General features: G+C 31.3%; 1 protein-coding gene across 1 annotated transcript; it reads left to right on the top strand.

The window, feature by feature from the left end:
* Positions 1-7388: 7388 nt before the first annotated feature.
* Positions 7389-14369, top strand: LOC134228358 (uncharacterized). The gene is made up of 8 exons (XM_062710016.1): positions 7389-7494; positions 10771-10831; positions 10945-11050; positions 11267-11440; positions 11758-11851; positions 12295-12377; positions 12494-12587; positions 14084-14369. The coding sequence occupies exons 1-8, from the start codon at positions 7446-7448 to the stop codon at positions 14323-14325; spliced, it is 903 nt and encodes a 300-aa protein (XP_062566000.1). The 5' UTR covers positions 7389-7445; the 3' UTR covers positions 14326-14369.
* Positions 14370-24636: the final 10267 nt, after the last annotated feature.

Here is a 24636-nt window from a genome sequence, read left to right as displayed (position 1 = left end):
GTTTCTTACATGTCATTATTTCAAACAAGATGAGGATACATCACTACATATGCATGTACACTCCTCACGCTATTGTATCCATTCTTTCAATTCCGTTGCTTCTAAAGATACATTAAACTCTTCATCTATTTTGATTTGTATTCATGCGTACAGTGATATTTTTAAGAATTTTATACGTTTTGTTTTAATTCGAGGGAATGCAAACCGACATTGTTGACTGACTATTCATATAATATTTCTAAATCTGACCTTGCTGTTTTCAAATTTAATAGAGTGTATGATTTGAAATCTTGGAAAAAAAGTTACAGAGTAAAGTTTCATAGTAAATCTAAGTATTATAGTACTACTATAACTAAGTAGTTAACTTTAGTAAAGTATAGTTAACTATAGTAAATGTTTGTAAGGGATCTGCGGTGATTGCTTGATGATCTACTGGAAATAAATCAAAAATCCTTGTGCATTGTAACTACAAAATAAAAAATAGAAAAGTCAAGCTTAAAGTTAAAAAAGAGAAGATTTAATTTGGAATTTCCAACTTAAAGCTTGTATTCCCAACTTTAAAGTGGGAAAGGCCAAGATAACATTATACTTTTATTGACTGAGTTCGAGGGCATCATGCGTCTTGTCGGACCCAAGAACCAAACTGTCTGCCTGAGGCCGTTAGGCAGACGGTTTGGTTCTTGGGTCGACAAAACGCATTTTGCTCGAGAACACAGTCAATAAATGTTTTGTTATACCTTTCATTTTAAGGACATACGCAAGGTACCTTACCTACTGATAATTTTTCAAGATATTCTAAATTTAAACTTATAATATAATTACATGTTCTTAGACAAAATTACCAAGGGTTTTGAAAAGATATCATATTGTGAAAAAATTATTGAACTATTCAAAGAAAAATGTACAAAAATTACAAAGCATAAATTCCAGATTTTTTTTTCATTCAACACCAACGATTGAAAATGAGATTAAGCTCCGTCCATTCTGTGACGTAAGTGGTCCAACAACTCTTCGACCGGTCCAACCTCTCACTGAGCTGTCCAACATCGATTTCTTTTATGGCCAATCAGCAAAACATTAGAAATGTTAGACTTTTTTCGTATAGATTTGTATAAGAACAATTTTTTAAAGGTATAACAATTGGATTTACCAACTTTTAATAAGCTAACTTAAAAAATCACATGGCATTAATAGACTTTTGTAGTATATAAATACGCGTATATCTTCTATAAACAGAAAATTTTCAATGTTTTTATTGTTTCTTTCTGGTTATTAATATTCATTTCTCTATTTATATACACTCGTATATATTTAGATGAGTTTTTGTGTAGCTTTTGAATGTTTTTGTTTTAAACGTATTTTATTGAATAAATCAAAAGGATTAAAAACAAGTTCTTGCAACTTACTCTCCTTATGTATAATAAAATGTCAGGCAAATAATGATAAAAAAATAATATTTTGAAGTGTTATAAGTGAATAACACGTTAATTTAAAGTCTACATGTTTTATCAATAAAATGGACTGCAGCAAAAATATCAATATTAGTTGATACAGGCAAATCTTTATTACCCCATAATAACAGGTTTGTGTCAATTTTAATCAGTTCTTAAAACATAAACAGGCTATTGGAAAGATCATTTTAGTACTAGTACGTATACTTGCATAATATTTACAAACCATAAAAAAACTTCATACTTTCCACGTGAACAAAGAGGACTGTTGATAATATTGCGTTTATCCTTGTGCATTGTAACTACAAAATAAAAAATAGAAAAGTCAAGCTTAAAGTTAAAAAAGAGAAGATTTAATTTGGAATTTCCAACTTAAAGCTTGTATTCCCAACTTTAAAGTGGGAAAGGCCAAGATAACATTATACTTTTATTGACTGAGTTCGAGGGCATCATGCGTCTTGTCGGACCCAAGAACCAAACTGTCTGCCTGAGGCCGTTAGGCAGACGGTTTGGTTCTTGGGTCGACAAAACGCATTTTGCTCGAGAACACAGTCAATAAATGTTTTGTTATACCTTTCATTTTAAGGACATACGCAAGGTACCTTACCTACTGATAATTTTTCAAGATATTCTAAATTTAAACTTATAATATAATTACATGTTCTTAGACAAAATTACCAAGGGTTTTGAAAAGATATCATATTGTGAAAAAATTATTGAACTATTCAAAGAAAAATGTACAAAAATTACAAAGCATAAATTCCAGATTTTTTTTTCATTCAACACCAACGATTGAAAATGAGATTAAGCTCCGTCCATTCTGTGACGTAAGTGGTCCAACAACTCTTCGACCGGTCCAACCTCTCACTGAGCTGTCCAACATCGATTTCTTTTATGGCCAATCAGCAAAACATTAGAAATGTTAGACTTTTTTCGTATAGATTTGTATAAGAACAATTTTTTAAAGGTATAACAATTGGATTTACCAACTTTTAATAAGCTAACTTAAAAAATCACATGGCATTAATAGACTTTTGTAGTATATAAATACGCGTATATCTTCTATAAACAGAAAATTTTCAATGTTTTTATTGTTTCTTTCTGGTTATTAATATTCATTTCTCTATTTATATACACTCGTATATATTTAGATGAGTTTTTGTGTAGCTTTTGAATGTTTTTGTTTTAAACGTATTTTATTGAATAAATCAAAAGGATTAAAAACAAGTTCTTGCAACTTACTCTCCTTATGTATAATAAAATGTCAGGCAAATAATGATAAAAAAATAATATTTTGAAGTGTTATAAGTGAATAACACGTTAATTTAAAGTCTACATGTTTTATCAATAAAATGGACTGCAGCAAAAATATCAATATTAGTTGATACAGGCAAATCTTTATTACCCCATAATAACAGGTTTGTGTCAATTTTAATCAGTTCTTAAAACATAAACAGGCTATTGGAAAGATCATTTTAGTACTAGTACGTATACTTGCATAATATTTACAAACCATAAAAAAACTTCATACTTTCCACGTGAACAAAGAGGACTGTTGATAATATTGCGTTTATTAAGATCATAATTAAGTAATCAATTGTGTCTTAGTTTAGTATGAAATATGTTTCTATTGTGTTTGCCAAAAGAAACAAATAAGTTGCACAAGCTCTTAACTTTTTAACGTAATGATAATAGCTTCTCTTGTTCCTAATTTTAATAAGTTTGAATTTTTCACAGGTCTGGCACAAATGACCATTTGAATAATTCTAATATACATCTTGGAATAATAAACTGCTCTTTATTGCAGGTATTGTATTTTGAAACATTTTCATGCTTGTTTGGTTCAATATTACTCAAATATTCAGGGACAATCCCTTCTTCAATTAATTTTGAACATAGTATATTAAGTCATTTTTGTAATATAGCACCTAAATATTAAAGTTTAACATATCGTTTCTACATGTCTCAGTAGATGCAAAAATGGGTAATCCTGCGAAAATTCTAGCCACAGCTATGTATACTTTTTCAAGCTTTTCAAAATCATGCTCAAAGCACCCATTCTATACAATAGTAGCGTATTCGAGCATTGGTTTAATAAAATGGAATGTAAAATTTTGAAAGTTTTTATGTGAATTACAGACTTGTCACGTAGGCATATTTCATTAAGCACGTCATGACAAATGTTATTGAATATTAAAGTAACATCTTGTAAAAAACTTGGGCGTCGGTCCACATCCCAGTGAAAAGACAATCAATATGAAGACTAGAATCATCACCATCTTGCCACAGAAAACTGTTACCTTTTATCAAAGTCAATAAAGTATAGGCATTTATTATAATTTATTGTCATTCTTCTGTTGCATTTCTTTGAGCGTATTAACATAATAATAGCAATTCATTTGACAACAAGTGTTAACATTCGATTTCAGAACTGTAATGTAAGAAAAAAGTTCAAATTTAACTGACAGCATGGATAAAATAGATAAGTTTCTCACGTGTCTTTACTCCTCTTACATTTGAACAAACATATGATACATTGTAACTGTTATGCAAGCGTTCAATGCCTTAGTAAAATATACAGACGCTTTTTAGTAGACAAGTGTTCAAGTTTGACTGTTCTCATCATACGATATTTCAATCGGTAGTTTTAATAAAGATATCAAAATTTGAAGGAATTCATAATTTTAAAATGAACATTATAAGTATACGTCGTTTATTTATGAATCTCCATCATCACTATTACTAGGAAGATACTAAAGACCTGACTGACCTGACCATCATGAAATTCGTTATAAATCAATATTTTAAGATCAATTATCGTATTTTTAGATTACTTTCTTGATAATAATAAAAATTTATTATTATTAAAAATTCAATCTTAATTCTCCTTATTTTTAAAACGTTGGAATATGTGAAAAAGGTTGAAATGATATTTACTAGAATATAAGATATCGTATTAAACTTAGATTATTGCAATCTGCGTGCAAAATTTAAGAAAAAGATATAATTTGAATAAAGTTGTATATTTTTGATCAGGACGTAAGAATATACTGGTCAGGTCTTTAGTATAGACATGGTTGGTCAGGTCTTTAGTAGAAATGGTCAGTCAGGTCATTCATATAGACATGGTTGGTCAGGTCTTTGGTAGGTAATGGTCGGCAGGTCTGTAGTAGTATACATGGTCATTAGGTCATTGCAATTGTTGTGTAATATCACCAATATTGTTTTCAAATCATTTAAAAAATGATTAAATATGAACTTTAAATTTTATTTGCATTAAATTCTTTAAATTATAATTTGTGAAAAGTTCACATATTAAATAAATTCAAATGTTTGCTTGGTTAGTTGATTTTAAAGTTCATAAATATGTGTTTCTTTGTCTGAAATGTTTATTTACATTTTAGCATGTTTAGTATTTTACTCAATATAATATATATATTGTAAACAGGGAAATTCTCGCCCCCGTTTTATTTTTGCCCCTTTCACCCTTCTCTCATTTGGGCGAATTTAAAATAGGGCGAATTCAAAGAATACAATAGTATTTCTTAAACAAAACTATGAGTGGGCGAATTTAAAATGCGGCAAAATTGTTTGCACGTGTGAAAGGGCGAAAATAACCCTGTATACAGTATCATGCAATTTATTAAAATATAACATTAAGTGTCAAATACAGGTATATAAAGAAAGATAACGATTAGAAATGATTTTTAAAAAAATTATTTATTATAATTATCACAACTAGTATTCCTCAAATCTAATTGGCTTATGATAATTGTATAAATATTGTTTCATATTTAATTATTTTCCTTTAAAACATTATTTTTGAGAGAGTTGGCTCTACTGGTTAGTTCATTGTTAGTTAGTAAATGATTGTTTAAAAAAATGTACTTTGTCATTATAATTCATTGTCATTGTCATTTAAGGAGCTTCTTAATCAATGCTTTTCACTGTACATGAACACCGAATTAAGAACATAATTTTCACCTATTTTTTACCTATTTTTAAATAATTATTTAAATCTTATCGACAAGTTGTTTTGTTCTGAACTTTAGCAAAAGTAAAAGCACGGATTTATGTCAAAGTTCACTGAATGACACTCCTTAATAACTATACTAATCACAAGTCCTAGTAAAAACTGAGAGCTTACTAGTGCTTTTAACCTTGTTCTTATTCATGACGTTATAATTATTCCGCAGATTATACAAACTATACCTATCTTTGAAAATATATGTCTTGCGATTATATTATAATTTCTAATATCAAGATCTGATTTAAATCATGCGTTTAATTATTAGGACATTCCTTAATCATGCAATTAATTATGAGGACATTCCTCAATCATGCATTTAATTTGAGGACAGTCCTTATAAGATTTATCTGAATTTGATTCAGTAGCACCCGAGAATTGCAATTGCCTGAGCAGTTCAATAAATCCTTTAACTAAGAGGTTTTGGAATTTCTTATCAACTGCACTTTTTAGTCTTTGTAAGAAGATGTTCCTTTGGTCTTTACAACACTTGCAATGATGCATTATTTGGATGTGGTTCAAAGTATTTAATTATTTTAAAGTCCATATCAATTGTCTACGTCAAAAAAGAATCTATATAGATATTTTTAAAAAATCAGCTTCAAATTTTATAAAACCAAATTATTTCTTGTTAAAGTTTCTATCTAATATACCAGAATAGTTGATTACAAAAGTTAATGTTTTGAAAATATTGACTGAAAATTCAAACTATCAAATCAATTTATAAGAAAAACAAAAAAAAATCATAAAAAAATTAAAGAAAATTAAAGAAAATCAAATTGAGTTTTAAAAGATGCATTCATATTTGGAATTTCCTTTAAAACAATTCAATTGCTTTAATATTGTGTGTAGGGCTCTAATATACTGTACGGCTATTTTGGTCTCTATGGCGCCGAAAAATAATGATTGGTGCCTAATTTATTTTTCCATAATCGCCAAATTTGCGACCATTTTAAAATTGCCTAGGTGATCGTCATGTTACTGAACAATAAACATTTTCAATTTTTATAAAGGGCAGAAAAAGGCTTAAAATAAAGCTATGGACACGTCCCTACATGTATATATTGACTAATATCAGTTTTTGAATCGATACCTAAGAAAAAAGTTAACTATCGGCTGTTTTTAAATTAGGAGCCTGTTGGCGTCTAAATTTTAGAGGACAAATAGAGTCCTGCTATTAATGTGTGAAATTTAACAAGTATACGAATCAGAAAAGACACATCGATATCATTTACGTGTATGTTAAGATTTCAGAGACGTTTCATTAATTCAATGAAGATTATAATTAACTTCTCAACTAAAGCATTGTAGTGAATTAACAAAGGAGGAGGGGATATATAGTTAATGTTTTAGTATCTGTAATAGTGTTGTCAATATCTGATCTATTAAATTTAACATTTAAATGTCGATTTATAACTTTTGATTTGATCACTTAGAGAATGCATAGAGAAAACATTACCCTTTTTCCATATCACATCCTGCATAAGTCATAAACACCAATATCAGCCAAGAGGCTGATACAGGATGTGATATCAAAAAATGCTCCGTTTTATAAAGAATAATGAATAACAAATTCTGTATCACACCCCATATCAACCTGAGACTTCAATATCAGACCGTTTAAAAAAAATTCCACACATGATAAAATTGTAAGGTTTTTTTTTTAAATTGAATATTAAAAAAAGATGTAATTTTTAAATTTTGAAAAAGAGACATTTTGAAATTAAAAAAAAGAAAGAAATTCAGTAGATTTCTCTACCAGTCATTGTTGACACCTGTGTAAGATGGGTCAGTATGACAGAAACAAAGTAGTTTTTTATATAAATTGATTAAAATGCAATATGCTGAAATATTATTTGAAAAGAGCAATGACTCGTGATTAAACGTGTACATGTTATTTACTTTATAAGTAAGATATGAAAACTTGTCTAACATAAAGATATCACTTCTGAGAGGGGTAGGACGCTATGATGATTCTACTGTACGCTTTTATATTAATCATCTCTACTTCAGAAGGTAGGAAGAAAGTCTTATCAATCGATGAAATTTGTAAAAAATATAAATACAACCTTACATATGCCAATAAACGAATATGAAAATTAAATTAAAGAAGATGGGGGAACAAGGCATGCAGAATGCCTATAGCTTCGGATATTTAGGAAATATTATTCATTTTATAAATTAAGTATTTAAATTAAGGTTGCATTATTGAAATTTATGAAAAACAAACTTTTTTCGAGAAAAAAATTCTCGGAAAAAATTATTCTTTTATTAAAATATAAATAAGTTTTCGTGGAATTCGAACTCTGGCAATAAAAATTCGAAGTATCATTTTACTTTGAGATTAACGTACTAGCCACTACGATACACAGTTTATGAAGAACTGGCCGGATCATCTAAAAGGTAGGATTCTTCTCATATTTGTTGTATTTAAAAATTGATGAAATTTTCACAGAATCAAGAAGACAATATCAGTAAGTGATAGCATCAGTGAGATTAAATTTGACCTTTTTATATTAGAGGCAAGGTCAGGTCAAGATCATTATCTTTTTCCTTGACATTTTGAATAAAAAATACTGTTGCCAATCATGTTTTGCTTACTTCTATTTTAAGATTTTAAAGATTGTTCTTTTTCCATTGAAAGATTTCACCATATCGGGTCTATAGCATGATATTACCAAATTTACATAAATAATTTAACTAAACTGGATATTGGCTAATCCGAATATTCTCTATTTTTTTTTTTATTTTTTAGGATATATTAGTTATTTTCATATGCTTCCTATATTTAACTTTTTCATATTTTCACATTTAATAACGTAGTCTTATAAATGTACAAAATGATACAAAAACAAAAAGTCTTGATCGTTTACTAAGAAAGAAAAATACTTTCTATGGATTTTTAGCTAAAATTTGTATTTTGATTGGAAGTGTTTAAAATCTAACATAGTACTATTTTGTTTGAAAAATCATATTTATTTTATATATTTTGAAAGTTTAGTCCCTTATTATTAATCTAACTTACATTTGAAAATTTCTGCAAGTCTTTGATTGTCTAAAAATTACATGTATAACTAAATTCGTTGTTCTTTTATAATTCTGAGAGGCAGAAAAGAAGGTATTTTCATACGCCACCATTCCGCCAAAAATATAGTCCCTGCTATTTTTCAAACGCAGTTTACAATTTCTATTGTAACACAATTGTGATGAGGAAAGAAAAAAAATGGTCTTTTAAATCCCTTACACCTAATTATATAAGACAAATAAGCAGATATACTTTGAATGTTTCGTCTAGTCAGAAACCAGAGAAGAATCCTACCTTAAATAATGTTTGTGATATGACCCTAGACTTAAGAGACTTTAAGTATTTCTCGGAAAGATGCAAATGTTTTGTCATAAATGTGATCTTTTAAGGTATAGTGGGTCCTTGCTCCATATTTTTGTAAAACAGAGAATGTATATTTTATCAAAACTTTTAGGATTATCTTTAAAAAAATGGAGCGAAGACCCACTCATACTGAAAAATATTGCGTATGAGAAAACAATCTTTTTTGTCCTTTTTAGTGTGAGCATGTTTTTTAGTCGGCTAATAATTTCAGACTTTGTGAGATTTTTACAGAAGCCCGTTGAGGCCAGTTCAGAGCGAGAAATATTTTTTATTGCGATTAATCGCAATAATTATTGCGTTTAAACGCAAAACATTGCATGCATTTAATTGCAATAACTATTGCGTTTAAACGAAAAACATTGCGATTAATTGCAAGAACCATTGCGTTTAAACGCAAAGTACTTTGCATTTAATCGCAATCTTTTGCGTTTAAACGCAATACTTTTGCGATTAAACGCAATACTTTTTGCGTTTAAACGCAATAATATTTTTGCGTTTAATCGCAATATTTTTTGCGTTTTAATCAAATTTAATTTAATCGCAAAAGTATTGCATTGAAACGCAAAAATTATTGCGTTTAATCGCAATATTATTGCGTTTAAACGCAAAAAATTTTGCGATTAAAAGAAAAAATATTATTGCGTTTAAACGCAAAAAGTATTGCGTTTAAACGCAAAAGATTGCGATTAAATGCAAAGTACTTTGCGTTTAAACGCAATGGTTCTTGCAATTTATCGCAATGTTTTGCGTTTAAACGCAATAGTTATTGCGATTAAATGCAATGTTTTGCGTTTTAACTAGCGATGTCAAAATGTCTATTTTCCTTAGTCGAACATTCGATTGCATTATTTGAACGATAGTCGACTATTCGGAGCATTTTTTGAAAGAAAAAAACTCATCGATAGCATTTAAAGAAAAAACCTTTTCGTAAATTTAAGTAAAACGTAACATTAATTGCCTATACTTTGTGTTACTCAGCGATATTCAGATGAACCTTAAGTTGGGAAAAGATTTAGAAATGAAAAAGAATAACACCAGCGATTGATTATCCAAAATGTATGAATATTTGTAAATCACATTCATAGAGTCTGTACATTCTTTCGTTCTAGTACGCTTAGGGAATTGTCAGCAGTGTTTTTAAATTGGAAAAGGGGAAGAGATTATTGTTTTAATAATAATCGAAGTTTCAAAACTTTACGTTTATGCTGTGTTCCTATAGCATTATTTAAACATTCTTGGAGGTAATAATTAAATTTATACCTCGTCCAATTGATAATTTTCAAAGTCCAGTAAAGCACTGCATAATTTACTACAATAGCAAAAAAGGTCAGTAATAGAGAAATAATTATCGCGGTATGTAATTACTGTACTTTCTTTGTTTACAATGTGGAAACTTGTTTATATACTATGACTGTGTTTAAACTCTTATTCATTAGAGAACGGATACTATAATGGTTTTATGAATGACGCTTTGCAATTTTGAGTTGAGAATTCTTTTACACCTCCTTTTTTGCATTTATCAAATATTCGAATGTCGTTTCATTATTCGATCGTCGGTCCATTCGACTGACAGTCGAATAGTCGACTATTCGTTGACATCCCTAGTTTAGACGCAATAATTTTTGCGATTAAAAGCAATAAAAAATATTTCTCTCTCTGAACTTGCCTCAACGGGCTTCCGTAGGCCTCAACGGGCTTCTGTAGATTTTTGTAAATCGTAGATAGAAGAAATATAAAACAAAATTTGGATATAATTGAGATTTAATTTTTTCACTTCATGTCTTTCGCACTATATGCACTTCGTCCGCCTTATCCCCTGTCTTCTTATTGAATGAATTTTTCCCCAACGAAAAATCCATTAGAATTTACAATATTATTATTTTTTTTAATTTGAAAATTTAAAGCCGTCAAACGAGAATGGGCTTCGGGAGTTACAGCATTTTCGTCACAGTACACCTCAACAAGGTAAGCTAGTTAAACTTTCAATATTTTTAATACAGTTATAATCTATATACATTAATCTAACAACTAATCGTTTTATGACGAATCACATGCATAGACTATGGCAAATTTTCTAGCTACTCAGCAAAGCAGATATTGGGAAAACCGAATGTTTATCCTACATATAGTGTTAATGCACTGGCATGGATGCCGAGGAGTTTTGATGCAAATCAATACATAGAGGTAAATCTCTGAAGAGATTGTCTACCCTCACTTAATAATGATTCTATTAACAATAAGCACAGGCATCAATTTAGAAACATTTTCCATACGTTATCTTCTTTCAAAAATAGTCTTATTCCTTACTTACATGGATTGACCTTTACATATTCAAAATGATATTTTTAAAAATAGAGGTTATATCATGAATTATACACTGAATATCTTTTTAATTATCAGTTGAAATTTCCGGAAAAGATTTGGTTAACTCATGTTAACATATACGAAACTTATAATGCTGGAGCTGTCACGAGAATATTGGCGAAAAACGAAGAAAAACGATGGATTGAAATCTTTAGGGCTCCATATGCACATTTAGTCAAGAAGTCAAGGATATTTTCCCCCCAGATTAAAGTGAGTATTTTTAGAGAATTTAAAAAAGAATATAATTTATTGAACAATGTTTCTCACTGGTTAATATTCGCATTGGTTTTTAGAATCTTTAAGAAATCGTATTTTTTAAAGAAGTAGGATCTTTCAACAACATTATTTTCTAAGTCATTGAGTAGAGATAAAGTTTTGGAAACACATTTTCTAAATAAAAATTGTTTCTAGTTATAAATGATTCGTAGATAATGGCATTGTTAATATCTAAATATTTCATATATAGATATGAATATAATTAATTTATATAAATATTAAAATTAAACTAAACATATCATTCTATGCAGAGAGTGGACTTCCCTGTAAATGAGCTGAGAATAGAAGTTGATTGTACTGTCTCTGGCACTTATGTAGCTATTGACGCAGTTGAAATAGTTGGAGGTATTTATTCTCATCTTTTTGTTTAAGAATTTATTAGGAACAAATGAATTCCAGATAAATATATTTCAATCTAACGAAATTAAACGCAGAGAATAATGCAGTTATGTTTATTTCTCTCAATCTCAAATACATCGCAACTGACAGAGATTCTTTTTAATCACCGAAAATTGATAAATTATATTGTTTAATGAAAATCTTTGCAGTTTTATAAAATATTTAAAACCTAAAGGATATCGGCACTTTTGGGTTACATGGAAAAGATCATACAGAAGGAATTGCTTTTTGATTGGAGAGGAGCATTGGAAATGAGAATAAAATTTCCTATATTTCATTGTATTCTGTGTCTTTGAAGAAGGAACCCCTTCGCGGATGTTTTAGTAGTTTCGATACGTTTCTATCTAATTTCATTTCCGTAGCTTATTTGGTCTTTTTTCAAAACAAAGGTGGTTGTCCTAGACGGTTTAGAAAACTCTGGGATTCTTGTTATCTCATCAGGAAAGCTAGAGTGTCGGCAGACATGGCGTTCGTAAGTAGATAAATGTATTGAAACGATTGCATATAAACTGCAATTTCTTCGATCATATGTAACTGCAATTTCTTTTGATCGTATGTAACTGCTGCTCTATAAATGTCATCATCAAGGTCAACTGTTTAGAGGCTGGTGGGTATTTGGCCAACTTTGAAACTCTTGAAGAGGCTATGCGAATGAAAAAATTTCTAAAGAAAATGGGCAGAGGTAATAATGAAAACTTTTTGGAGTCCTTCTTACCTCACCTGAGTGAGCTTTTCTGATCAAAATTTGTCCGTTGTCTGTCGTCGTCGTTGTAAACTTTTCACATTCCCATCTTCTTCTCAAGAACCACTGGGCCAATTTCAACCAAACTTGCTACAGAGTATCTTTGGGTCAAGGGGATACAAGTTTCTTCAAATGAAGGGCCACGCCTTTTTCCAATGGGAGATAATTATGAATCAAAGAAAAATTAATGTCATTTTTAAAAAATCTTCCTCTCAACAATTACTGGGCCAGGAAAGATGAAACTCATGTGGAATCATCCTCAGGTAATGTAGATTAAAGTTTTTTTTTCTTCAAATTATGACCCCCAGGGGCAGGGTGAGGCTACAATGGCCGATCAAAGTTTTACATAGGAATATATAGAAAAATTCTTTAGAAATCTTCTCAAGAACCATTGAGACAGGAAAAATGAAACTCATGTGAAATCATTCTCAGGTAATGTAGAATCAAATTTGTTTAAATCATAACCCCCGGGGGTTACTAAGGGTGGGGCCACAATGGCTGATCAAAGTTTTGCATAGGGATATATAGGAAAAATCTACTTCTCAAGAACCATTGAGACAGGAAAGATGAAACTCATTTGAAATCATCCCCAGGTAGTGTAGATTCAATTTAATTCAAATCATGACCCCCGGGGGTTGGGTGAGGTCAAAATGGCCGATCAAAGTTTTACACAGGACTATAGAGGGAAATCTTTTAAAATCTTTTCAAGTACTTTAAAGCCATGATTACTGATATTTATATGGAATCATCCTCCTAGATTCTAGATAGTTTGTTCAAATCATAACCCCCAGGAATAGGGTGGGGCCACATTGGGGGTCAAAGTTTTACATAGAAGAATAAAGAAAAATCCCAAGAACAGAAAAGCTCTATTAAGTCATATTGACATGTAAGCATCCTCATGTACTGAAAATTTAAATTTGTTCAAATCATGGCCCTTTGGGTTAAGGAGGGAAACAATTGGGAATCAAATTCAATTTATTAGGAAGTAATATATAGGAACAAAATGTTCTAAAGAAATCTTTTTTTTATTAAGAACAGCAAAGTCAAATGCTGTATGAGATTTGAAGATTTGAAGGAATTCTCAAGTAGTATTAAAATTCAAGTCCCCTCCCCAAGTAAACTTTTCAGTTCTGATCCAATTTGTACTTTTGCCTAGCTGATGGGCTCAGGTGAGCAATGTTGCCCCTGGGCCTCTTGTTAAAATTCTTAGAGGTTTCATTCATACATTTTTGTATAAAAACTTTTAAAAACACTTTTATAAAATCTACAAAGTAATTCATTCATTTTGTACTACTAATATTATATCGCATATTGGTATTAACTTACCTGATGAATGACTTATTCTAAATTCTAATGGTTTTTTCAATAAATTTTTTTTATCTGTTTAGATCAACTTATTGAAATTTATTCAATTTTTTTTAAACTTAAACTATCAGGAAGTAACTTCTATGTTGGGGGAAGAAATGTTAACAGAAGAAAGCCCGGGGGAGATTGGAGATGGATTAAGCACGGACAAATGACTAAGATGAAATATTATGCATTTGCTGCCAACGAGCCTAATGGATCTGACAAGTCACCTCAAGACTGCATGTTCTTCTATGCAAGAAGCCGCTACTCCTTCCACAATATCTATTGTGATAATGGTTCACATCTTAGTGGCTATATCTGCGAAGCCTGAAAATTATCAATTGATTTATAATGCAATAAATTGAAAGCATCTTATCATTTTTCTGTTTTCTAGAAATATCAATAAAAATTATGGATTTAACCTGTCTATACAACTAACACAAGTGAACTTGTGATGAAAATTTATTTTAATGAAAGTTAAGCAATTATTAGTGAAAGTTTGTATTTTGAAAAATAAATCAAGCAAGGTCACAAATAACAAAGACCAGATCAAGTCAAACAATTACACACATACACGTTTTTGTCTTAAAACTCGGAATAGTCCTGAGTTATACTTTGTATTTTCTTGATGACAGAATGTCCAGCACATATAATATTCACGTGACTCAACTAACTATATCACACATCAAATGGCATTCACTCAATTTTCAATTAACACATTCATGCAATTATCACTCATACGGAGATTGTTATAGATAAGTTGTAATTAATGAATTTTTAATTTTTAATGCAACGCAACTACAGATTGACCTCCCTGTTGCTTGAATTTCTAATATTAGTGACATTATGTACCTATCTTCAAATGAATTGAAGATAGGTACAATTGAATTAAAGATCGGTACAATTGAATTTATACCAATCCCAAAATAATTATACCCCTGTCTAATTATATACCTACTAGGTACAAATAAATTATACCTATCTTTAATCGAATTACAGCTATCTTCAATTCAATTAAAGATATAGGCTCAATTGAATTATACCTACATAATAATACCGGTAATGTATCTCTAATTCATTTGAAGAAAGGTATAATTGATTTGAAAATAGGTACAATTGATTTAAAGATAGGTTCAATTAACACATATCTAAAACGGATTTGAAGATAGGTACAATTCAGTTATACCTAGGTTCGTATTGTGTTGTTGAAAATAATGAACGCTCCCTCGAAGACAATATTGAACATGGAGGGAAACGCACAGGCCTACAGAGCGACGTCAACGAGAATAAAGGGAGAAATAAATGTAAATTAAAAATGTGCACAAAACATAATATACTTATTAAAATAAACATTTATATCATGTATGTATATCTTGTATGGCAGACGGATGAAAATTCCGATAAACTTTCGCGCCAGATATGGCGTACCAGAAATGACGTATGATAAATTGCCAATATCTTAGTAATTAAAGAAAGATTCAATTCAAATATACCTATCTTTAAATCAATTATACCTATCTTCAATTCATTGCATTTGTATCTATCTTCAAATCAATCGTACCTATTTTGAAATAAATTAAAGATAGGTATGATTGAATTGTACCGATCTCTAATTCATTTGAAGATAGGTACAATTCAATTGAAGATAGGTACAATTCAAATGACGATACATGTTGGTACAATTCATTTGAAGATAGGAACAATTATTTGAATTTATGTTAACTTGGCGTTCCATAATAAAAACATGCGCCTGAATGATTGAGACTACAGTTGAGAAGATTTACGGAAAGCTTCAAGTCGGATCAATATTAAACAAAAACAATAAACTTTTAAACTTTTTTTTTTTACATATATTTGCACTTTTTATTCATAACATCAATTGTTTTTTAATTGTTATAACACTTTCACATGTACATGTATGATAAATTTCATCTGTTGGTACACAATTACATTCAATCTACACACAATACATAATAATTATACTTATAGAATGTGATTTTAAGTTGTTTTGAAGAAAAAAGGACAAACAAAACAAACTTTTAAACTTTATCAATCCCTTAAGTAACTGTTGGCTGCATAAAATATAAATTAAGAACAGGCACATGGATTACCTAACACCAAATATATACCTGTGGTATTTAATTTAATGAATATAAAATACAAACTGTGTATGGTACGTTTATATGCGATAAGTAAAATCTAATGTGTACTCTATTTTAAAGTATATGCATTATCGACGTCTGTCAGTGTGATTTAAACGAACGGGTTTGTTGAAGCGTAATTTTTTTTCAGAAATTTTCGATTTTCATGTAGAATGGGTTCTGATTCCATTTTTTGAACAAATGAAATAAATTTCACATTTACTTTTCCATCATTTAAGCCTTAAAGCTGACATGAATTCTTAAAAACGCAACATTTTCATCTATGTACGACTTGTTTCATACCAACTATAGCCGTATTCCGCCATATTTCTTTCAGATACATTGTCTCATTGTAACGATATATACCCCAATGCGGTCGTTACACTTGAATGATTTTGTGGCTTGGGTATCGACTTGTGCACATCTTCGATGGTAAAGCATATGAGAACACATGAGGTGATCAAGACATTTCAAAACCACAACAAACAACATAATAATCATATTTCTGAATAATTATTGATTTGAATCAGAAGGAAAAAATGCAAGTTTGGAAGAGAAATTTAGACGCATGAGTACGTATTTTACAGTGCGCCAATTTATGCAGAATAAGCTTGAAATAAAAAGCAGTAAAATTTGCAAAATTTTGAAATTATATCATTTGAATGGAACAAAACAACCTACGTCTTTGATTTGCAGGTCCTAAAGATGCAATTGATGCATATCGAGAAAACGCCTCGAACGCTGTAAACGTACCCATACCTGGAAATAAGGTTACTGCATCGGTTCAAAGATGTGCACAAGTCAAGTGATATACACCCTGAATCCCATTTATTGAAATATGCATCACAAAAAAGAAATAAACTCCATAAAAGCTCAATAGTAAACACACTGTCATTACTCCGTACAGACTAGCACGTCGATACACTTAGTCCGTGCTGATCACATTTTGATCAGGGAAAATATCACAAGTGGAAAGAGAACTTATTTGGGATTTGCGCTGCTGAAAAGGGGGGGGGGGTTAAAGTATTATAACTGCTGTTCATAAGCTATAATTGTGAATTGTCTATCTACATGCAGGCACGTAGCATCGTTTTTGAAAGTGGGGGGGCCTTTTTACTTACCTGAAAAAGTTGACAAGCAAAAAAAAAAAAAAAAAAACAAAAAAAAACCAATATTAAAAGTTGCCCAAAGTTGAAAATCCTATTTCGTGGGGGGGGGGGGGGGGGGGGGGGGGGGGGGGGGGGGGGGGGTAGTGGCTAATTTTTTTCAAGGCCAACTGTCTTTCAATTCATACTTTTTGGGGTAAATTTTCTTTATAACACTACACTGTGCTGAAATGTGGGGGGGGGGGGGGGGGGGGCAACCTTCCTTTCAGTATACATTTTCTATAGTAAAGGTAATGCTGGGAGAAAAAGTGGGGGGGCCAGGCCCCCTCTGGCCCCCCCTGATACTACGTGCCTGACATGTACTTTTAATATACATTCTATACAAAGTCATGTATATAGTCTGCAGTTGGTTTGCGTCGCAAAATTCATTTGTCAATTATAACTGATTATTTTAGTACTAATCTCAAATCTAAACCAAGTAATTTGAGGTACGGTAATTATTTACTTCAAATCTTAAAAGCAATTCACCAGAATACAAATTTTTATGTGTACATCTATACGTTCATTAACACACACACAAATACGGAGAAAGGCCATCCCCTGTTCAGATTGACATTTAGGCATTTGATTTTTTTTTAGGCGCGGGGGGGGGGGGGGGCATGCAAAAATAATTGACATGACCGTTATTTAAATATTCTTGGAAGACAGACATTTCTGCCGAATTCAATTTTGAGATTTTTTTAAAAATGTGTCACTTCGACCACAAAGTAAGTGCATTTTGAGGAATGTAACTGTTTTATGTTGTTACAGAGAGTCTTTCGAGATTTCAGTATCCCTGCCTGATAGTCTTGCTATTTTTTTTGTATAAGAATAATTTCTTTAGGAGTATTTGAGAGATAATTTTAAGAGCTAGAGTAGGGATACTCGACACTGGTTGAATACGGATAATTTTTATTAACTCTTTTGTATATTGAACTCTCTCTTTCTCCCTCTCCCATCCGTTAGGGCAATAATAGGTATAAAATCTCACACACTTTATGCTGTACCATTTATTAAGCCTTAGAACTGATCAAGGATTTTTCTCAGACGGGATGTCGAAACTTCGTAAATTGAATAATAATTTTAATTTGGAGACAAGAAATTAACCCAAACGCCCAAATTGAAAGAGAAACTAGAGGTATTGTGAGCAATGAGCTCACTAAAGGATACCCCGCCTCCCATGTGGTTATACATGTAATGGCAGTCCATATTTTGCTGTTGTCGCTAAACCCAAAATATGTGTCGAATCAAAAAGCAGGCACGTAGCATCGTATTTAAAAGTGGTGGCCAGTCAGAGAATTCTTTTTAATTAGCTGAAAAAGTTGACAAGCAAAAAAAAAAAAAAAAAAAAAAAAAAACAACAAAAAAAAACCCCAAAACCTTCAATTAACATTTCCTATAGTATAAGTTAGGTCGAGGAAAAAAAGTGGGGGGCAGTTCCCCCCCCCCCCCCGTTGCTACACCCCTGAAAAGTAAAATAGGAGTTGCACAATAGTAATATGTAATAAACCTTGGATTCTGTGAAAGTTTCATTAAATTTCACTAAGTGGTACAAGATGATTTGCGGATAAGAGATTGGTACCCCAAAGTGTAAGAGACAGACGCACGGACAGACGGACGGACATAACGATTACTATATACCCTCCCACTTTTCAAGCGGGGGATATAATAAACGTGAAATATACATCACAGGAATGGGAACATTGGGTACTTTCTCAATTACCTTCTCAAACGTCGAACCTGGACCTGGACAACAGACAAGAGAATTTTTCAAAAAGCTAATTGTAGGTAGAATGTGGAATTCTCATGGGGAGTTTGCTCTCTCTACCTATATGCTTTTCCTAATAATCATTAATTATTTATGTCTAGAAATTTAATTCACATTAAATTCTATTTTCATTATCATTGCACCACAGAATCAAACTTGTTTATTATACTCCTCGCAATAAGTTGCGTGCATGAGGTATAATGTTTTTGACCCGTCAGGCAGTCTTTTTTTTCTTTTTTTGGTCAGCGCAACTTCTCATACACCTCTGCACAGAGTTTTGTCCAATTTTGCAGATATTTATAGGAGACAATGTGTGTGTAGATTTGCACATCACCAGAAAATTCCGAATTCTTTATTTTTTCGGGAATTTCCGCACTTTCACATTTAGATTTTGGCCATATCTTGAAAATAGAGATGAACAGTTTGTTAGCGCAATTCCTCCTAAACCGCTGCACACAATTTCGTCAAACTTTGCACGTATTTAGGACACAATGTGTATAGATGAGCATAATACATGGAAATTGCGATTCCTTTATTTTTTCTGGGAATTTCAGCACTTTGACTTTTGGGGAAGCGTGGGGTATGTGAACTTGCTCACTTTTTTTCTTCCATTGTGCATAAAATTATAGATAACTTTGTATCAAATTATATTAGTTCTAATAAAGCCTATACATAGTATTTATTTGATAATAATTAATCTGTTTCAGACGTTTTTCTTAAATTATTTTTATGAGAGTATTAATATGCATGTTTTATTACCCCTCCCCCTCCTATCACAGGAAAATATCTTCAAAAGGTGAACATGGTGAATGATTCGTAATAATACATGCTTTATTATAAATTTATTGAAGTTAAACCATGTAATCATAAATTTTATTTACTACATTTACAAACAAGAGTAATGTTTATTTTTGAAAAAAAAAATTCAACCCCACTGAGCTTTCAACCTTTGATATTTTCCCTGACCAAATAAAATGATCGGCATGGGCCACGTGTGTCCAAGCATCTTTTACTATTGAGTTAGCAATGGATTACATGACTTCTGAGATGCATTTTTCAATAAAAGTAAAATAGGATAATTCTTTCGACATGTGCACATCCCTGTAACGATAGCAGTATTCAGGTAAATGTTTTATCACTGCGTTTGACGCGTTTTCTCGACCTGCATGGATTTTTGCTGTACATAAATGTATTCCATGTTTGTGTACTTTTTATATTGCAGCAAATGCATTCAAAAATGATTTAATTCTCGGTATAGCTCTATTTTTTGTTGAATTTTTACTTTTCAAACATGTATTGGTCAGGTTGTGGACTTCTATCGGAAATGTGTACATGTCGACAGCCAAACTAGAAAATCACTCAAGTGAAACAGTTCTACAGGGCTATATATAGCAGGTACAGGTGGCCAAAAATCTTCGATTAATATGGCGGAATCGAACAAATATGTCGGACAAGGGCGTTCAGGAATGTAGTAAGTCGTACAAAGATGAAAACTGATGCCTTTTTAAGAGTTCATGTCAGCTTTAACGAAGAATGGAGACTTGACCCATTCATGTTCAAAATTCATTTTTTATAGCTCTATTAAACCCATTTTCCACTAAATATGCTTAACTGTCAACTTTGAAATATAGATTATCAAATAATAAGTCGTTCAGTAAAATAAAATGATAAAATGTTTTGAAGATTACATTACTGAGAACATGGTTTTAGGAAAATATAACTTTTCTGTGAATTTTGAAAATTGAGAAACATTTTGTCTCAAAGCGGGGGATTGTCCACGCCTTATACGCCCTCTTTCTTTTTAAGTTGAACTTAAGTTGATCTTAGTCTAGCAGCTTATAATTTTAGCTTACTCTTAAGTTAGTAACGATCTCGTACAAAGATTTTAGGTTTTATGTTTTTATGATTATTGAATATTTGACACTTAACTGATTGTTTAATGGGTATAAATAATTAATATATATTATACATAAACATACTCAAATGTCTTGAATGATGCAGGATAACTCCTTGGTCTCGAAATGTTGTTTGAAATATAAAAGTTCGTGAATGTTACATAATAACCTCCGAGGTCGAGAAATGTTGTTTGAAAGATAAAAGCCGAGGCCAAGGCTTTTATATTTCAAACAACATTTCGAGACCAAGGAGTTATCCTGCATCATTCAAGACAACAAGGACTTTATTCCTATTCTACCATATCTACTAAAATCGCTAAAATACAGCTGATCGTTTTCTCTATAGAGAAACAAATAGACTCTATTCACGCACGCGCTAAAGTTCGTAGCGATAACGAGGCTGACCTGACAAAAAGCACATGTGCGAGCAGACGCTGAAAATGGACGGCCATGCGAAAACAGGCTCCGCGGCTTATTGTTGCGTGCCGCTTTGTAGCGAGGACAGTCGTCGGGGTACAGCAACATCCTTCCACTCTTTTCCAAAGGATCCATCTGCACGGAAAGAGTGGATTATTAAAATACGGCGAGACGAAGGTCCTGACTTCCATGTAAGTTTTTTACGTGCCTGACACAGAGTTTGTCGGTTTTGTGAATATATAAAAATCCCTCACTGAAACAACTTAAAAAAGTCATTGATTTTTTATTTTGATTATATTTTCCTTTAATTTCATTGAGTTTTGACATACTGGACCCTTTTATTTAATCACAGTAAGGCGATAGATTCCACATCACCAGTGATGTTTACGTCCGTCTTGCTATAATATAAACTGCACACAAGCGAGGTTTCGTATCATCTCGCACTTTCATTACATCTCTACATGATTTGAAGTTAAATTAAATTACATTTCGATATAACACCTTTTAATAAATTTTCCAGTCATATAAAATGTATTTTGAATGATAAACATGATAAATATCGCTACAAGCGTGAAAACCCAAGCCCCATTCCAACCAACATGCCACTTAATTATTTCGATCCGAACAGAAAAACAAATCTCTTCATAACATCTGGAGCCTGTATAGTATTAAATCATATCATTATGTATACACTGTATCGTTCGTGAGACATGTTTAATATTTAGGCTATTTGAAATTAGGCCTACAATTTATAGGCCATATGGGCATCAACAGAACAAAATGCCAGACATACACTAGGCCTGTTCTCAAAATCAGTAACTATTGAGAATACATGTACATTTACACTTGTAATCAAGATGTCCAGTTCCTTTTAGTTATAACTAAAAGTTTTAAAAATTCTTTTGTCTACAGCATCCTAATTTTATATGCACCAACTTGGAATATTTGTTTATTCTGCAACTACCCCTTGCATATATAGTTCCCTCACAATAAGTGCGGCACTACTCTTTTGCAGGGCAAAATGCTATATTTTGGTTAAATTTGATGTAAAGGCAATTGTCTTTCATGTCATTTAAATATCTATCTGTATCAACAAAAATGCCAATCATACATTATACATAAATTTGCCATGCAAAAGAGTAGAGCCACAATTATGGTGAAGGAGGCAATTGATATAATAAAGCCAATTTAAGGCAAATAGCTGGTATAAACCAAACCCATACAGAAAAAAAGGGCAAACAAACTACTATAACAAATTACTAACAAACCACTATGGTTTGAAAGTAGTTTAATAGTATAGCAAATCACATGCAAATGAGCTAACAAACTATACTCTAACAAACTACTATCAAACCACACTTAACAAACTACTATCAAACCACTCTAACAAACTACTATCAAACCATTCTAACAAACTACTATCAAACCACTCTAACAAACTACTAACAAATCACTGGTAACAAATCCATCAGCAAAACACTGTAGATTTGAATTTTCCTTTACAAATCCACAAGTCTTAATTGAAAACACCTAAAACAATCACATTTTGAAATATTCAACAAGTCTTGTTTCAGAGTATTTAAATTCCAGGATAAACAAGTTTAGCCATGCAATGCAAGTGCAACATCCAACATGTTTCCTTTTGTTTAGGAGATGCGATTCCAAGTCAATGTCCATGTACTTATCACATATTCTCCTTCATGTTGTGTACATCTTCATAGTATTTTTCACCAAAAAATGTTCTTCAAGCTGATGATCGACATTTAAATATTTCCCTGCTTCATCTGGCATGGAAAAAGCTGCAATAATTCCTTTTTTCTGACCTCATTGCAACTTTGAAAGACATCTTTATTGTCTTATTTTCAAGTATACAGTGTACTTCCCATAATCCAATGCATAACTGATCTAAACTAGTATAGGAATAATAGGTCAATCTGAAAATGAATAAAAACCCAAAGCTTGTAAAAAGCATACGCATCCACATTCACAGAAGGTTAATTACTTCATGAAATGCATAAAATACCTCTTCTGTATCCAGATCCATCTTTTAATAATGTTAATTGCTGCTTTTTCCAGTCAGGGATCTTATAGAATGATACTATAACAATTTGAATGTCCCTTCACCAGTTCCTTTGTTTAATTCTGACCTGCTTGGTGGTTTGAAAATTGGCGCAAATAGCTAACACCAGATGTAAAGAGATAAGCTGTTCTTGGAAACTTCAACAATTCTAGATAATTCAACCCTAAACACATCTGTAAAGTAATTTCCCATGTGGTTAGATGCAAATGCTATACTAATAAAACACTGTTGCAAGATACCAAGTCTAACAAACTATAAAGAAATCACAATCACCAGAAATGAAAGACTAACAAACCACTGCAGCTATTTTTAGAAAAAGTGGTTTGTTAGTGGTTCATTAAATGCTATACTATCAAACTACTTTAACAAACCACAAAAATATAGTTTGTTGGTAGTTTGTTGATGGTTTAATAGTAGTTTGTTAAAAATCTTTTCCGTTTGGGAAGATATATTTCGAAAATTTGGCAAAGAAAGCCTAGCTTGTGCACCCATTATTTAATTACATTTTAAGCTTTATATAAAGGAGACATTTTAACAGAAGCATAATATATTTAAACAATAAAATGCTTTCTTTGTTCGTTGTTACTGGAATGAAGGGAAGCAGCTGTTGCAGAAAAAATACATAACCTGAGTAAGCGGGTTATTAAAATTTTTTTTGCAATAGCTGCGACCGGTCATTCCAGTAACAACAAACAAAGAAAGACATTTTATTGTTTATATTTATATCTGTTTAAATTATCATTTTAAGTAGGATTAAAAATATTAATTATTGTGTTAATGATGCGAACGTCTTTGTACATTTCATTGATGGAACGGCCACTGATCAAGAAATCTGTACAGGTGATATGCCTAATGTAGTTTATGCAGGGATGAACGCAATGGGTTTTCTTAAGAAATAAAGAAGAAAATATTCAGTGGATGTAAATATATATATATATACTTTATTATAAAGTATTTTTTAAATATACTTTTTAATACATGTATAATTTCTTAATTGTAATTGAAATAATAGCAATGCCAATCGGATGTTCTACAACTTGATTAATATTTTTCAGATATCCAAGTCCACATATGTGTGCTCAAAGCATTTTAAGGAAGATGATATTGTTAAAACATTGACAGGTACAAGGCTAGTACAAGCAGCTTCAAAGTTTGAGTTCTTTTGCTGTTACTTTATTTAATTGATCTATGATAAA

The sequence above is a fragment of the Saccostrea cucullata genome, unplaced genomic scaffold, assembly GCF_032062105.1.
Source record: "Saccostrea cucullata isolate Sc308-1 unplaced genomic scaffold, CSIRO_AGI_Scuc_v1 ctg5097, whole genome shotgun sequence".
Lineage (NCBI taxonomy): Eukaryota > Metazoa > Mollusca > Bivalvia > Ostreida > Ostreidae > Saccostrea > Saccostrea cuccullata.
This window is presented reverse-complemented; position numbering and strand designations above follow the sequence as displayed.

What these genes read in the sequence shown, in the direction of transcription:
- LOC134228358 (XM_062710016.1), top strand. Translation starts at nt 7,446, where the DNA reads ATGATGATTCTACTGTACGCTTTTATATTAATCATCTCTACTTCAGAA. An exon ending in AATCATCTCTACTTCAGAAG is followed by an intron (nt 7,495 to 10,770) that starts GTAGGAAGAAAG and finishes GAAAATTTAAAG; the next exon opens with CCGTCAAACGAGAATGGGCT. An exon ending in ATGCAAATCAATACATAGAG is followed by an intron (nt 11,051 to 11,266) that starts GTAAATCTCTGA and finishes TTTAATTATCAG; the next exon opens with TTGAAATTTCCGGAAAAGAT.